At 37.7% G+C, this 15,607-nt stretch overlaps 1 protein-coding gene across 3 annotated transcripts in view; it reads right to left on the reverse strand.

Annotated features, from left to right (window-relative positions):
• Nucleotides 1-15,607, reverse strand: part of PDE10A (phosphodiesterase 10A) — a 568,598-nt gene that overhangs the window by 75,042 nt on the left and 477,949 nt on the right. For all 3 annotated transcript variants that reach the window (XM_048844032.2, XM_048844031.2, XM_075126851.1), the window contains exon 5: nucleotides 14,427-14,476. In XM_048844032.2, the coding sequence (XP_048699989.1) occupies nucleotides 14,427-14,476 (50 nt within the window). The remainder of the gene's footprint in view (nucleotides 1-14,426; nucleotides 14,477-15,607) is intronic.

A 15,607-nucleotide genomic window follows, 5' to 3' on the forward strand; every position in this document is an offset into this window, starting at 1 on the left:
TGGATAACTCCAAGTTCTTGTTTCTCTTTTCTGTTACTTCACCACCTCTATCTCCATGGTCAGGTGGCTTTGGCCCTGAACCTGCAATTGTATCCAGGCAGATAGACATTTGAACCCATGTGAAGCACAACTGACGACAGAGGGCCTCTGAGCAAGTGTGAAAGTGTCCCGCTGCGTGCATTCTGTTTTGCTGCCTTTGCACCCAAGATCAATCCGAGCTGATTATGTTGCTGAAGACTCAGAAGTAGTTATGACAACTTTCACTTTATGAAAGCCTTCCTCAAAACAATGACTTTTTTTTTAATAAAGCTGAAGTATAAACCAAGGTAGCATTAGTAAAGTAAATAAGGCCAGCACAGAAAAAAGCTGCTGGCTAAATGGATCCAACTGCAGCATCAAGGCCTAAGAGAGACTAAACTAGAGCATCTATTTTTTCCTCTTATTAAAATCAAACATTAAATTACAAATAATAAATAGATTGAACACAACCACTAGCATACATAGGGGCTAACCTGCCAGCCCTCCGGGTGCCCATCTCCCACTGGGAGTCTAGGAGAGTTGTGTTCACAAGGATTTTAGGATCAACTATATACTGCAAGGAACAATCCCATGCTGGAAGGAAAATGGAATAGACGATCACCATCTTCCATTTCATGAGTCTATAGAAGTAGTTATGGCTTTCTGTAAGGTATTTATTGCTAGATGAATGGAACAAGTAACCCAGCCTGCCATGAATCAAAGTAGCGCCATTAACTTCAATGAGGAACTAGTCCATAGTTTCAGTACTATTTCCCTGTTTGTTACTGCAATGACAGTGCTGTTTGAGTTACTGTTTTTTGCTGGGTTTCAGAGTAGCAGCCGTGTTAGTCTGTATTCGCAAAAAGAAAAGGAGTATTTGTGGCACCTTAGAGACTAACCAATTTATTTGAGCATGAGCTTTCGTGAGCTACAGCTCACTTCATCGGATGCATGGTAACACCCACTGTTTCATGTTCTCTATGTATATAAATCTCCCCACTGTATTTTCTACTGAATGCATCCGATGAAGTGAGCTGTAGCTCACGAAAGCTTATGCTCAAATAAATTTGTTAGTCTCTAAGGTGCCACAAGTACTCCTTTTCTTTTTGTTTTTTGCTGGTTACTGCTTCAGATCTATTTGGCTTTCTTCTCTAGCCAGCTGACACTGTACTAGTTGTAAGATTTGAAGGATCACTCAGTCACTCAAAAGCATCTGACAGGCTGCCACTGGTGGCTGAAATACTGTGAGACATCATGCATATCAGCAAGAAAATTAGCTAAAATGTTGATTAATGGGTTAAATAATTATTTAAGTTGTATTTCTAGAAAGCAGGACTGTTCTACTTAATTTACTCTTTGCTTGTTAGTAAAAATAAATCCACTAAGATACTGTTCTCTACTGTCAGAATGTTCTCTTCTCTTCCCTGCTCCTAACCAGTTCCCCTTTAAAATGATTTCGTTTTACTTCTCAAATAATCAGACATCCAAAGTTGAATGGCAAAACAATAAAGCAACATGTTAGTGACTGTCAGTATAACAGTCACATAAGATTATTAAATGCACAGGAAGCAGAATGATATTTCAAACCTTAATTGGAATCCTGGCTCTATTGAAATTAATAGCAAAACATCCATTGACTTCAAGGGGCCAGGAATTCCTGCCCTTATTTTTATCTACTTTCGGTAATTATGTGGCCCCAGGTACCATAGTATCTGAGTGCCTCACAATTTTTATCTTCACAACCACCCCCAGTGAGGTAGGGCAGTACTATCATACTCATTCTACAAATGGGGAACAGAGATACAGAGTGGCTCAGTGACTTGCCCAGTCACACAAAAAGACTGTGGCAGAGCACGGAATCAAATTCTGGGTTCCCAAGTCTGAAGCCTAGTGCTCTAGCCACTGCATCATCCTTTTTTAAAAAAATTCTTTACATTAATAAAACCCAAAGCACTTTTTGAAGAGACTCTTTTTAAATAGGCAAGGGGTGGCTTGTTACTAGTTTGGTGCTGAAATCTTTAGCCCAAATGGTTTGATTTGTTTCAATAGCAAAATTAAATAAAACTGAACCAATAATAATATGCAGAATTTCCATACAGTAAGTAACAATAATGATAAATAGTATTATGACTTTTGGTACGAAATAAACAGGAGATACACTAAGGATGAAAGCTCTTTATTCATGCAAATGTCCCTACTAATAAAAATTATGGAAACAGAAATCAGAAAATATATAATATTTAGGGAACAATTTCTCCAAACCGAATGTACTGCAAGCTTTTTCATTAGGTATCAGAAAGTCTTAATTGTCCAGACACATATCCAGTCATATGATTGCACTGATTAATTTTACCATCAGATGCTGTGTTCATTAAGTCTATTATAGGGATTAAATTCCCCAAGCTTCAAATACTATCACAGACATTATTTTTAAGGATAATTAATATTAATGAATTTTGTTTGTATCTTAGGTATATCAAACCTAAAGCTTCCTTTGCCAACAGTGGAAAGCGATACTGCATGTACTCTTCTGCTATGAGAGAATCAAACTGTTCAGAACAGAGCACCACCTTGAAAGCCAGAACAAAAACACCACCTTCTTTCTGAGGCCCTTTTATTTCCTAAAATGGTTTCAGTTTGGGTATAAGGTTGAATCAGGGGACTGGCAGTAATTTTGTTATTTGAATATTACAGTGCCCTAAATATGAATGACCCTTTGTAGACAAAGCAGCAGCAAATCCCAGTAGATTTTATAATCTCAGGGCCTGATCCTGGAAACACTACCAGACACAGGGCTTACCACCATGAGTAGTCCCATCCAACTGATTCCTCATTTGGTAGCTTCTTGTGTTATATCTGATTGTTGTTTGTTTCACAGCACCCAAACTGTGCTAAGTGTGTTATTAAAACACCAAAAAGACAGCTCCCTATCCTGAAGAGTTCAGAATCTAAGTAGGGTACAAAACACAGAGACAAGGAGCAGCAAGGGCCAGGAGGATAACGGGTACAAATACAGAATCATGAGCTGACTTTGGTGGTCTTAATGCATCTTGTGGATTTTTTCATGTATTAAATGTTTTGTCAGGTGAGGGTTTCGACTATGCAAAGGGGGACAAAGAAATGGTTGGGAAGGTGAGAAGAATGGTCAAGCCAGAGGAGCAGAAAGACATGCAGAACTCATCTAGAGGAGGAGGAAGGAATGAAAACTGAGAAGGGGATTGGATCAGAGGATACAGAAACTTTCACCTGTCTCTGGGTGGGCGTGATAAAAGTAAATGCCATCTGCTTGCAGTGGCCTACACTGAATTAGATGGTAGTCCTGTGTCCAGATCACATAAATACCACTAGAACAATTGTTGACCGTGTCAGAAGAGAGGTTAAGGGCTTGTCACTGCAGAGACTTTGTACAGGGCAAGCCAGGCTATGAATCTACATTGCACTAGCCTGCCATGCACTAAAAGTTCCATAGTGCGCTTTGACCTACTGTTTCTAACTTTTAGCTCTCATGACAGTTACAGTATCAGAGTGACATCAAAAGTTACTGAAATCCTGCATCCTGTTATGAATAGTGGTATGTCCAATCACATTATGGAACTTTTAATTCACGGTAGCAGGGTCCTCATGGCCACATAGTACATGGCAGCCTTGTAGGCTGTAGATACATATCCCAACTTGCCGTTCACTAGATCTCTGAATAGATATGCCCTTAGTACAGAATGGGCCTGGATGCTGTGCTCCCTCTAGATCAAGATTGAGGTATCTTGATGGAGGTAGTGAGGAGAAACTGTATCTCTTTTGTAGATACAGATCTTCAGTAACTTGTGATATCAATCTGATATTGTCACACCGATGGGAACCAAATTATCTTAAATTTTTTTTTTTAAAAAAAGAATAAATAAATAAATAAATAAATAGTCCTTTAGCTCTGATAGATTCCACCATGGTGTATTCCATACTACTTACGTGATCTGAAGAAACAACACTTCTTTGGACAGGAAAGTGCTAGTGACCATGCACAAGACAACCATTTTCTTCTGCTGCACCTAGTAGAGGCAGGTGCAATACTGAGGTTTGGTGCTCATTCACTTAAGTCTAATCTGAGACATTATGCTCTGAATCCATACAAATTCACAACTTCTTTTTAAGTTTGGCCTTTTGAAGGGACAAGGGAACTGTTCAAGTCAGATTCTTTGCTATACAAGTGTAGTTTCTTATATGTAGTGAGAAAGAAAATTTAAGAATCCAGCAGAAATCTACCTTTCAATATAATGGATAAACCCATAAAAGTCTGCAAAAGACGGCCAGAATAGAAAAGCATTTTTATTCTGCTTTCAATTACATTTTATAATCTAATGGAATGCATATACATTATTATATTCAACTGGGAATTTTACGTTTACATGGCTACTTGCCTTTCATGAGACTTAAAACTTAATCCGAGTTTGACGTTATTAAGCTTATTTCAATAAAAGCAAGAAGAATATATTATGCAACAGACACAAAGTAGGGGTCTTGGGATCTGAATAGAAATGAACCATCTTAATAAAACTCAAGAAACCACCACGCACAGAAAATGCAGTTACCCCCTCCCCCGATTTGTTTTTAAAAAATCAAATAAGCTAATAAACCTACATGCACATTTCTTTCTTTCTAAATTTTGTTTTTGTTAATTTGTACACTTCTAGGGGAAAGAAGGGCTGAAGATTTAGAAAAACATAAGACTATGATTTTGGTATGTGTATTAATAGTATTATTTGTTTAGCACTGAGAGTGTGCTTGACAGTGTACAGTATCCAAAAATGCAGATGTTCCATGAAACACACAAAGATGGGAGTAAGAATGATATAATATGACATGTGGGAATATGAATGAAAATTACATTAAATTAACAGGACACTGACAAGCCAAGATGACCTCTTGCAGACTTAAAAGCTAACAGTTCGTTTCAAAACAATCTCCTGAACCCCACCCTTAAAAATGTATCTGGTCCCCCAAGATGACAGCAGAACATATGTGAAACTCAATTCAGCAAAGCAATGGTATCGCTATTTTTTTAAGTTATTAGTTAGATGTATTAAAGGGGCTCTTCCACATAAGTCCAGGAGCATGTCCAACTCCGAATATAAAAACCATACACACAAATCTGTCTCTTCTCAGAGGCAACCCCACCCTCCTTTCCTCCCCCCGAAAACCCAACAAAGCAAAGCAAAACAAACAAAAATCTCATAACAAAGGATGTTCCATCCCATTCATGGGCCTTCCACTGTGTCCTCAAGGCCAGTAAACTGAGATATCTCTATTTATGGGTAAACATCAAAAGGATGGGAGAATCAGTTTGATTTTGAAACGCTGGAAACTTGCTTGAAATTCCAATCCTGTAGAAGCTAGCACTGTCCTAGAGAGCAAGAGCTCCCTCCATCCCACTCAACAGGCCTCTGCTCTTCCCTATCTTGATCTGTTATTCTCTCTTCCAGAGGCAGCAACAAAATCTCTTCACTCAGGTAGGAACAGTGGCAAAGACTGACAGACCATTATCCCCCCTTCTTTCAGCAAGGTCTGTTTGGTGACAGACTTCTTCCTCCATTAACTGTGGCTAGTTAGTGGGACCCAAGACTCTCACTGTTGACCCTAGTGCAGAGGCCCCCAGAATGTACTGGAAACTCCCTTCCTCCCTTCTCTGTCAGAACTAAAAAATTAGGAGATTTGCAACCAAAGAGGCGCAGTATTTTTCTACAAAGTTCCCTCTTGTGTCAGTTTTTTAGACTTACGTTAGAGTTTACTGTCCATTAACAAAAACAAAAAAATCTCATGAATCTTGGTTGAAAGGTGTTATTGTGCATAAATAGTGATCACTTTTCAAACTCAAATAGCTCAGTCATTCTCATTTATGAATTCTGAAGTATTTCAGTGTACCAGGATTCATATTAAGCATTAAAGGCCTGTACAAATTTAGTTGATAAAGAAATACATTTTTAGTTACAGGACTGTAAAAAAGAATCTACAGCCACACTACCCCCTACCTTTGCTGCTGCTGTTATTGTTTGGTTTGGTTGGTTGTATTTTTTGCTGTGCGGTGATGGTTTTTTTATTTTGTTTTGCTGCCTATAAATTAACATTGACCAAACCAATTTAAACCAAGTTTATCACTATAATAATTTTTTAAAACAGTATGCTAAATTTTGACCTCAAATCTCCACTGGTCAAATTCTGAGTCTCACAAAATAAGAGTTGCTAAAAAGAAACCCTAACAACTTTCACTGGAGGTTAAAAAAAATAACACAACTGCCACTCAACTTCCTATGTACTCTACATATACACAACCTCTACTATATCATCATCACCATGACACTAATATATTAACAAATTTTATGGTTTACCATAATGAGGAGTGATGCATGTTATAATGAATTTTGGAAGAATTTCATCAACTATACAATATTCTCAGGTACTTGTTACTTTAGCAAAGCTGAACATTTGTTGGATATTTTAAGTGTGATTTTAGTGTTTGATCAAAGTGCTAGATTGGGAACCCCTGAGACCAAAGCCCTCTGTTTATCAACAGAAATGATACAGCATGAGCAGCAGTAGTCTAAGTTTCCCCACACCGTGCTACCAATGTTCCTCAACCATCTTCTGCAAGATCCACTTCTAAGGCTAAGGGATTCGCCGGGCTCAGTCAGTCATTGGCCTTTCAGATGAGGCTGATAACAAAGGAGCCAATTCATGCCAGCTCTTATTGTGGCTGCTGTGCTGTAGCCATTGGGAACCTGGTAAATCACCAAATACATTTTACATAAGCAGTCATCAGATGACAAAAAGTTTCCTTGGGCTGCATTTGAACTGGAGACCTGTTTCATTAACAACTAGTGAGCCATTCAGTTGCTCTTTTTCTTTTTTAAAAAATACTCCTGCTCAGTTAAGCAATACCAGTAACAATCAGATTTTTAAAACACTTCAGATTTTTATTTCACAAAGACAGAAGACAGATTTTGCAGTTAGAATGAGTTTAGGGTTAAAGTAAGTACACACGTTATAAAGCATTCCACCATTAACAATTTGTTTGGTTTTTTTTATTACAGGGGATGTGATCTTGCCCCTACTTCATTCAGAGAGAGTTTTGCAGCTCATTTCACTGGAAGAAAGAATGGGCCCAGAAAATGCTGAATGGAAAATTATTTAACATTCAATTAACATTAAATGGACATATCAGTGCTAAATTATTGTTGTATACTTTGGTGCCTAGAAAAGACATTTCCATTCAAGAGAATTCTATATTAAGCAAGTTGATATTAAGTGAGCTTAAGTATATCTGCATCTCACATTCTCTTCCATTTGGTAGCAGAGGCAGGGTGGTTTGTTTTGTTTGTTTTTTGTTAAAGGACATGGCAGCCCAACATATAAGAGCATATCCAAACTCTTGTACAATAAAAATTCTTGGCAAATATATATCAAGGACTGTGCCTTAAAATCATATTCTTAAATGAACAAAACTAAGCCCAGTAGAAATGACGACCAATACAACAAACCAAATCAATAGAAAAGTATCCCCAGCAGAAAAGGTTGGAACTGTAAAATGCCCAAGTTGAAGAACCAGCCAGATGCTATAGCTCTAAAATCTTCCACAGTTAAAGCCAACTGTATCCTGTGTTTGAACACAATTGCCAGCAATCCCACTGCTACGAGAAGTTGGCCAGGGGGAAAAGAACAAACAATAACTTCTTGCATTTTTACAGAAACATTGATAACTCATGATTTATCTGAAGAGCTCTGCATTTTTCTATTATACAGTATTAAGTATGCTGGGAAAACAGATATAAATGTTAGAAAACTAAAGCAAAGACAACATATTTGTACACTGTAAAACAATTTGTAACGTAGCTGATAATTTTGGGGGCCTGTGATAAACTAATCACTTAAGGATTGTGAAGCTGCATGATGGGATTGCTAAATTATCATAATTAAAAGTCGTGCTAAAATTCCAAACTAGTTGGTATATTTTCTGAGTGAATTTGTTTGTTTTTAAGATGGGGGCTGCCATTTCTAAATGCATTTAATTGCTGAAGACTTTGCTATTGGGCAGTGCATTCTACACTGACAAATATGAAAGAAGCAAAGATTTTTCTCTATATATATACACAAAGGATGCATAATGGCAGAAGTAATTTTAGTAATTTTGGGAGCTATCAACTTGAGACACCTTAAAGTGATTGATTTTCAGAGAATGGGTGCTCTGTTCTTTCACAAAAATCAGTGGCCTTTAAGCTGTCTCCATTTGGCCATCCAAAAACAGAGACAACTATAATCACTAGTCATTACTCCAGGGTTCTTAATATCTACAATCTTCCCTTCTACATAAAATCACTAGATGGCGCTGCATATCTAGCTAGAACAATAATTTCTACATACTGTAGGAATTCTAGAATAATAGCTCTATTACATTCACCCTGAAGCACAGAGTATGTGCACATATTTGTGGCCTCTGACAAGTCTCTTTACAATAAAGCTGTTGTGAATCACCATCTGAAGGGAGGATGATTGATTTGGCATAGCAATTTACAGCATCAGGAAATAGACAATGCTCACAATATAAGATAGAAACTAATGTAAGCGTCTTGCTATTACATTTCAAAAACTAAATGGGTCCAAACCTGCATATCCTTACTCACATGAGTATAGTATTATAACTAACCAATGAGGAATTACTCACAGGAATAAAAACTACATGAGTGAGAAAGCATTTGCAGGAACTGCTCGTATATTAATACATAAATATTGTAGTTGTGACACAAAACAAAAAGTTTTGGGAACATTCACATACATAGGCCACAAACTAGAAGCATGTACTTAAGTCCATCCCTATTTAACATAGTACTTAGGAACATGTGTAAATCCCACTGCAGTCAACAGGACTTAATTAAGTCATTCAAGTTAAGCACATGATTAAATGCTATGCTCAATTAAGAGCATAACTGCTAAAGTTTTGAACTGTATGTAATTCCCTGTTTTGGGTAATAAAACGGAGGGAACAAAATAGGATAAACGTCTTTTCTCTGAGAGTTGACAAACATTACTGTTTGCTTACAAGGCTGTTCCAGTCTCCAAGGTAAACACAATTAGTCGGTATTTTCAAATATGTGTTAGTGCCCTTAAGACCAAAGTGTCTTATTTGTAATTGTACCAGCCTATCAGACAAACTTTTAAGTAGACCATTGCACAGGCTAGATAGGACAGGGGCCCAGGGTATGTGTGCGCAGGAGGGGGGTAAACAGGACACAAGAAGCCCTTTACACTCTTTCAGGCAACAGTGTAGGAGGCAGCAGAATCTTGGTGCTTGCACTTCCTGAGCACATCGTGAAGGGAGCATTAGCACTGCCAGCAGTTCTAGACAATCCAATGCCCATGTCCCCTTTGGCATCTGCTAGGGGCTGCTGGTTTGTGTGAAAAAGCACAGTGGACACTTTAAACAGATGTAGCAGCTGCCACCTCAGAGATCCTACTCCAGGGATATTGGGGGCAATCTTTGCCTCTTTTCTCAGCAGGAAACTGCTGCAGGTACATTGCATTACCACACAACTCCTACATACCTTTATAGAAAAGTCCTGTAGAATTTAATAGGGATAAAACCAACAAGGTTATAGAGAAATTACTCTGAAAACCTATGGAATTTTATTAGGAGTGAAAACTACTTAACATATATTTTAACAATCTTATGAAATTCAAGAGCAAGGATATAATTTCCTATTCAACTCCGTCAGATGGTTAAAACACTTACAGAAAGATATCTTGTTCTGTTAAATTATATAGGACTTTTCTCCATTAGTGAGATACCTCTTTAGAAGCCAGTGTAACACCTGTATTATGCACAAAGCAGAATACAGCAGACAGACTAATTCAGAGCTTTCTTTTGAATTAATCAAATGTGCATTAATTTTTTTTTAAAAAAGCACATTCATTTCACCATATTCAAATCCAATTTTCAAATACAGAAAGGGCTATCCATACTAAAACCAAGAGAGTGGAAAGCATTTATGACTAATTCATTAAAGCCAATTTTAAAACTGCAATGACAAGGCTGTTTCCCTGTTCCTTCAATGAAATTTTAAAAAAAGCACAAACATCTTCCATGATATGAAGTAATCACTTGTTGGGTCTCACTTTGTAAACCTAGATTCTGAAGTATCTGAAATGAGGAAACTTTCTTCTGTGTTATGTATAAATTAATGCATTAGAGAAATGGTCGGAAGTAAATAGGATGAAATTCAATGAGGACAAATTAAAAGTACTCCATTTAGGAAGGAACAATCAGTTGCACACATACAAAATGGAAAATGACTGCCTAGGAAGGAGTACTGCATAAAGGGATTTGGGGGTCACAGTGGACCACAAGCTCAGTATGATTCAACAGTGTAAAGCCATTGCAAAAAAAAGTGAACATCCTTCTGAGATGTGTTAGCAGGAGTGTTGTAAGCAAGACATGAGAAGTAATTCTTCTGCTCTACTCTACTCTGATTAGGCCTCAACTGGAGTATTGTGTCCAGTTCTGGGTGCCACATTTCAGGATGGATATGGACAAACTGGAGAGAATCCAGAGAAGAGCAACAAAAATGATTAAAGGTCTAGAAAACATGACCTGTGTGGGAAGACTGAAAAAATTGGGTTTGCTTAATCTGGAAAAGAGAAGACAGAGGGAACATGATAAAAGTTTTCAAGTGTGTAAAAGGTTGTTACAAGGGGGAGGAAAAAAAATTGTTTTTCTTAACCTCTGAGGCTAGGACAAGAAGCAATGGGTTTAAATTTCAGCAAGAGAGGTTTAGGTTGGACATTAGGAAAAACTTGCTAACTGACAGAGTGGTTAAGCTCTGGAATAAATTGCCTAGGGAGGTTGTGGAATCTCCATCATTGGAGATTTTTAAGAGCAGGTTAGACAATCATCTGTCAGGAATGGTCTAGATAACATAGTTCTGCCTTGAGTGCAAGGGACTGGACTAGATGACCTCTTGAGGTCCCTTCCAGTTCTATGATTCTGTGATTACACAACTAGTTGCGAGACAACAGTGGAACACTGGGCATCAAGATTCCTACTTTCTTATACAATATCATCCCTCCTTTCCCCATGTACATACATATATACAGGCCCACACACAATGATGTCACTAGTCTCAGGCACCAAAACTTCTCAAATATTCCTTCAAAAAGCATGATGTTATGAGGCTCAAACAAAGATTGGCTTAACACTGAAGTAGTCATCCTGACTGTTGAGATTACTTACTGGATGGAATCAAGAAGCTTTTCAAATATTTCCAAAGTTAGCTAAAAAAGCCTAAGACCAATATTTCAAAATTGTCCACTATTTTTGGTTGCCAAATTTGATACAGTATAGGTATCCATACCTCAAACTGGATACCCGAAACACTGAGCCACCAAAAATTAGAGGCCACTTTTGAAAATATGGGTGTAAATATTTAACTGTTTCATTCATCTAAATTTAGGAACTTGTATCATTTTGCATTTATATATGCTACACAGAACAGCAGAGCAAAACACGGGAAGTTTTATCTGTGCAACAGAAGTAACTGTAACTAAACCACCAAGAGGGATACTTTCAAACACACAACTGGCAATGAGAGATACCTACCTCGCACTGAAAGTCAATGGTAGTTAGATACCTCACTGTCATTTGTGCCTTTGAAAATGTAACCTCCTTAAAACTACAAAACTTAGGGTAGGACAAAAATGTTATAAGTCCAGTACACAGGAACAAGGATCCCCAAATTAACTGTTAGTTACAATTTTTTAAAAAAGAAGTCTACTGCATTACTATTAAGTGACAGGAGTACAATATGGGCCTAACCTCAAGCCACTGAAGTGGCAATGGGCTTAAATTGGAGCAAGGGAGGTATAGGTTGGACATTAGGAAAAACTTGCTAACTGACAGAGTGGTTAAGCTCTGGAATAAATTGCCTAGGGAGGTTGTGGAATCTCCATCATTGGAGATTTTTAAGAGCGGGTTAGACAAACACCTGTCAGGAACGGTCTAGACAATATAGTCCTGCCATGAGTGCAGGAGTATGGACTAGATGACCTATTGAGATCCCTTCCAGTCCTATGATTCTACGGTAAGTGAACAGAAAATCTCACATGGGTTTTGATGGGCTTTGGATCAGGCCCTATATGACCAGATGAACACCATGCCATTGTGGGGCAACTGTAATCACATTTCAGTGACAAATATAATCAATGTGTATTTTTTATGCAGCTGGTATTTATTTTTTTCAGTGGTAGAGTTCATTATAATGGAGCACATTATCTTGCTTGTCTAAAAAGCTATAAAGACAGCAAACATACAGCCCCCATGTCAGGTGCTCAAGAGGTCAGGAAGCTGTAAGGTACCCCTCCTCATCTTGTTCCCCCCATGCAGAAGATGAGCATAATGTGAAATCTTGAGCTGCAAGGTTAATGCTACTAGTAGTTTCTGCAAAGAGGAAGTGGAGGAGGTAGGGCTGTTGTTCAGTTCTCTCAGAGTACAGCCACCAGCAGAGCTAGCCATCCATCCACATGCTACACCCTCATAAGTGAAGGCTAAACTTCCTGCGAGCTCAGTGGAGGTTTGCATCACCCCCAAAGTGGAACAATGATTAAATGCCAGAATTGGGCAGAAAAAACTGAAGATGGTATTGACAGTAGGTGGGCAATGTGTGGAAAAGCATACGCCCACGGAAGAAAAGTGATGTCTTTTGCAAGAAATACCTATGTTACAAAACTCTCTCAGAACAGGACTGATTTCTGAATCATAAAATGGGTTATCTTTATTATACCAAATATTTATTGAAGGAGTGAACTAGAACCCGAAAGTTAGATTCATTTCTTACTTTGAAAGAGCTATTGTACGACATTTAATTCATACCTTTGAATGGGACACTGTCGACTAGTCTGTTTTTAAAAAATGAGTTAAAAGTATTTCCAGGTAGTACTCCGGCCCCCTGTCAGTTAGTGCACCTTTACAATCATGCTTTCCTGTTGTTTTGTAAGTAGTTTTCTCTTCTCTTTTGCTGCATGAAAGACCCACACAAACAGCAGCAGGGAAAACTGAATAATGGACTATGCAGGAATAAACCATGAAAGCTGACTAAAGTGAAAGATTAAACTAAAACAATGGAGAAAAATGTTTTGCCTCTCTAAACAGTTGCATTTTTAAGAGTCGGAGGTGTTTCTTGTACCAACAGTAGGCACACATTTTTCAGACAAAAATGTGATTTTTAACTCAATGGTGTCCCTTTAAAGTGTAACTACATTTTCCTGCCTGCAATTTTGTCACGTAACTAAATCTTATATGAGGGCATCTGGATAAACTGCCAAGATAAACATTTCTGCTTAACTTAATGCATTCTAAAAACCACAGCAAAATAGTGATTATACAACAAACAACACTGGACTAAACTCATTCCTGTTATAATTGTTGTAGCCAATTAATTTATACCACAAATTAATTTGGCTCCTCATTTTAAATGTATGTGATCTATTTCTTCATGTTAATCAATGCAGGAGTTTGAAATTTAGGTCACTTCATTTTCAGCCTACAATTGACAACAAAGAAACTGATGAAGTTTAGAAACCAGAAACTTAACAGGATAAAAAGAGTAAGTCCCATTTAGAGGAAATCAAAGTTACATTTTCTCTCTTTAAAGAGAACATCTTTGGATAAACTGTACAAGAATGCAGTCTTGCAGCTTCATAGTAACATAAGAATGGCAATACTGGGTCAGACCAACATCCACCTAGCCCGGTACCCTGTCTTACGACAGTGGCCAATGCCGGATGCTTCAGAGGGTAATGAACAGAACAGGGCAATTATTGAGAGACCCATCTCCTGTCGTCCACTCCCAGTTTCTGGCAGTCAGAGGTTTAGGGACAACAAGAGCATGGAGTAGTGTCCCTGACCATCTTGACTAATAGCCATTGATGGGCCTATCCTCCATCAACTCATCTAATTCTTTTTTTGGACCCAGTTACACTTTTGGACTTCACAACATCCCCAAGCATCGAGTTCTACACATTGACTGTGCATTGTGTGAAATGTACCGTCATTTGTTTGTTTTCAACCTGCTGCCTTTTATTAATGAAGTTGCTAGACTTTAGAGAAAGAATAGCATTATATCTGTAAAGCTAAAAAAATACTGATTAAAAAGCAAGGCCCTTGGAAGCTCAGTGCAAAAAATACTTTTGCTCATCACTAAATTCAGCAATATTGCATCTACAGAAACAAAAATAATGTAAAATTAATATTCAGAACTTAACTAGCATTTCCTGCTAAATGATGTACAAATAAGATTACAGTATATTTGGGGAAGTGAAAAATGCACTTTTAGTTAACTGTACAGAAAAGCAGCATCTAAATCCAGAATACTTACATTATTGCATTCTCCCAGGAAATATAGTGCAAATCCATCAGCTTTTGTAGCTGCCAAAGCAATAATAAAAGAAGTAATTGTACTCAGAGGGAGAATCAAACTTTTGCATGTTCTCCAAGGTGAAACCATAGACTCATTCCACTTAGGACAATCAGCTAAACTTCTGAACGTGAAACACCATTGATGTATCTCCTAAAACTGCAAAGTTAGTGGCATATGATAATACTTTGCAGAAACCCTGCAAAGTTAGTGGCATATGATAATACTATCTGTTTCCCCACCAAATTTAATATATTTGAGACATAATTGGAAGCTGCAACCTGATAAACTTACCTAGTCTTTACTTCATGTCTAGTGAATGTTACATTGCATGAATACATATTACAGCATAAGAATTAAGTAAAAATACACATCCACAATGTAATCATACAGAACATAGATAGCACATTTTCCATCAACAGAAGAAAAGTTGTTTCCCATGTATAGAGCGTAAATATCTCTGTCCTTGCCTTAAGATACATAAGCATGGCAAAACAACAAATAAGCCTCAAATGCTGCCACTAAGTGTGTATGACAGGATTGTTTCTAGTTTCTATGACATGTGGAGGCCTATGTTTTCCATAGCTGTTCTGTATTAAATTCATTAAGACACTCCAGGGAGTAAATATTTGCTGGCAATTACTGCAAGACTCAGGTGGTGTTGTGAGGCATAAGGCCAAAGGCTAAGTGTTTAAACATGAAAAAGTGCAATAATCCCTTAGAAATAAACCATCAGAGGTATCTTATTGCTAAAACAAAAAAGAACTCTCGGAAACAGAAGAACACATCAAGCCTGTGCTTTTACACTCAGCATTACAAAATAGGCTTAACACTTTGGGCACAAATAGACCTCTCTGCCTGTCAGTAATGCTATCTCCTGTAAATGCACAGGTCTGAATGATTTCCTCATTTTTATGAACAAATAAAACACTCCAGTCAGTGCAGTTCAGGGAAATGATTATATTTTGAGGGCGGTTAAAGTCAGTTGGCCTTCTACACTTGTTTGACAGAACCAAAACTCCACTGTCTGATTGCTTAATTATTGACATGGATATGAATCACATCATTGCCAGTCAGTGAGAAGCTCATTTGTATTTGAGTTCAAAAGTCATTTCTAGAGAAAATATTATATGTCTATTGGA

The sequence above is a fragment of the Caretta caretta genome, chromosome 3 (assembly GCF_965140235.1).
Source record: "Caretta caretta isolate rCarCar2 chromosome 3, rCarCar1.hap1, whole genome shotgun sequence".
In the NCBI taxonomy this organism is placed as follows: domain Eukaryota; kingdom Metazoa; phylum Chordata; order Testudines; family Cheloniidae; genus Caretta; species Caretta caretta.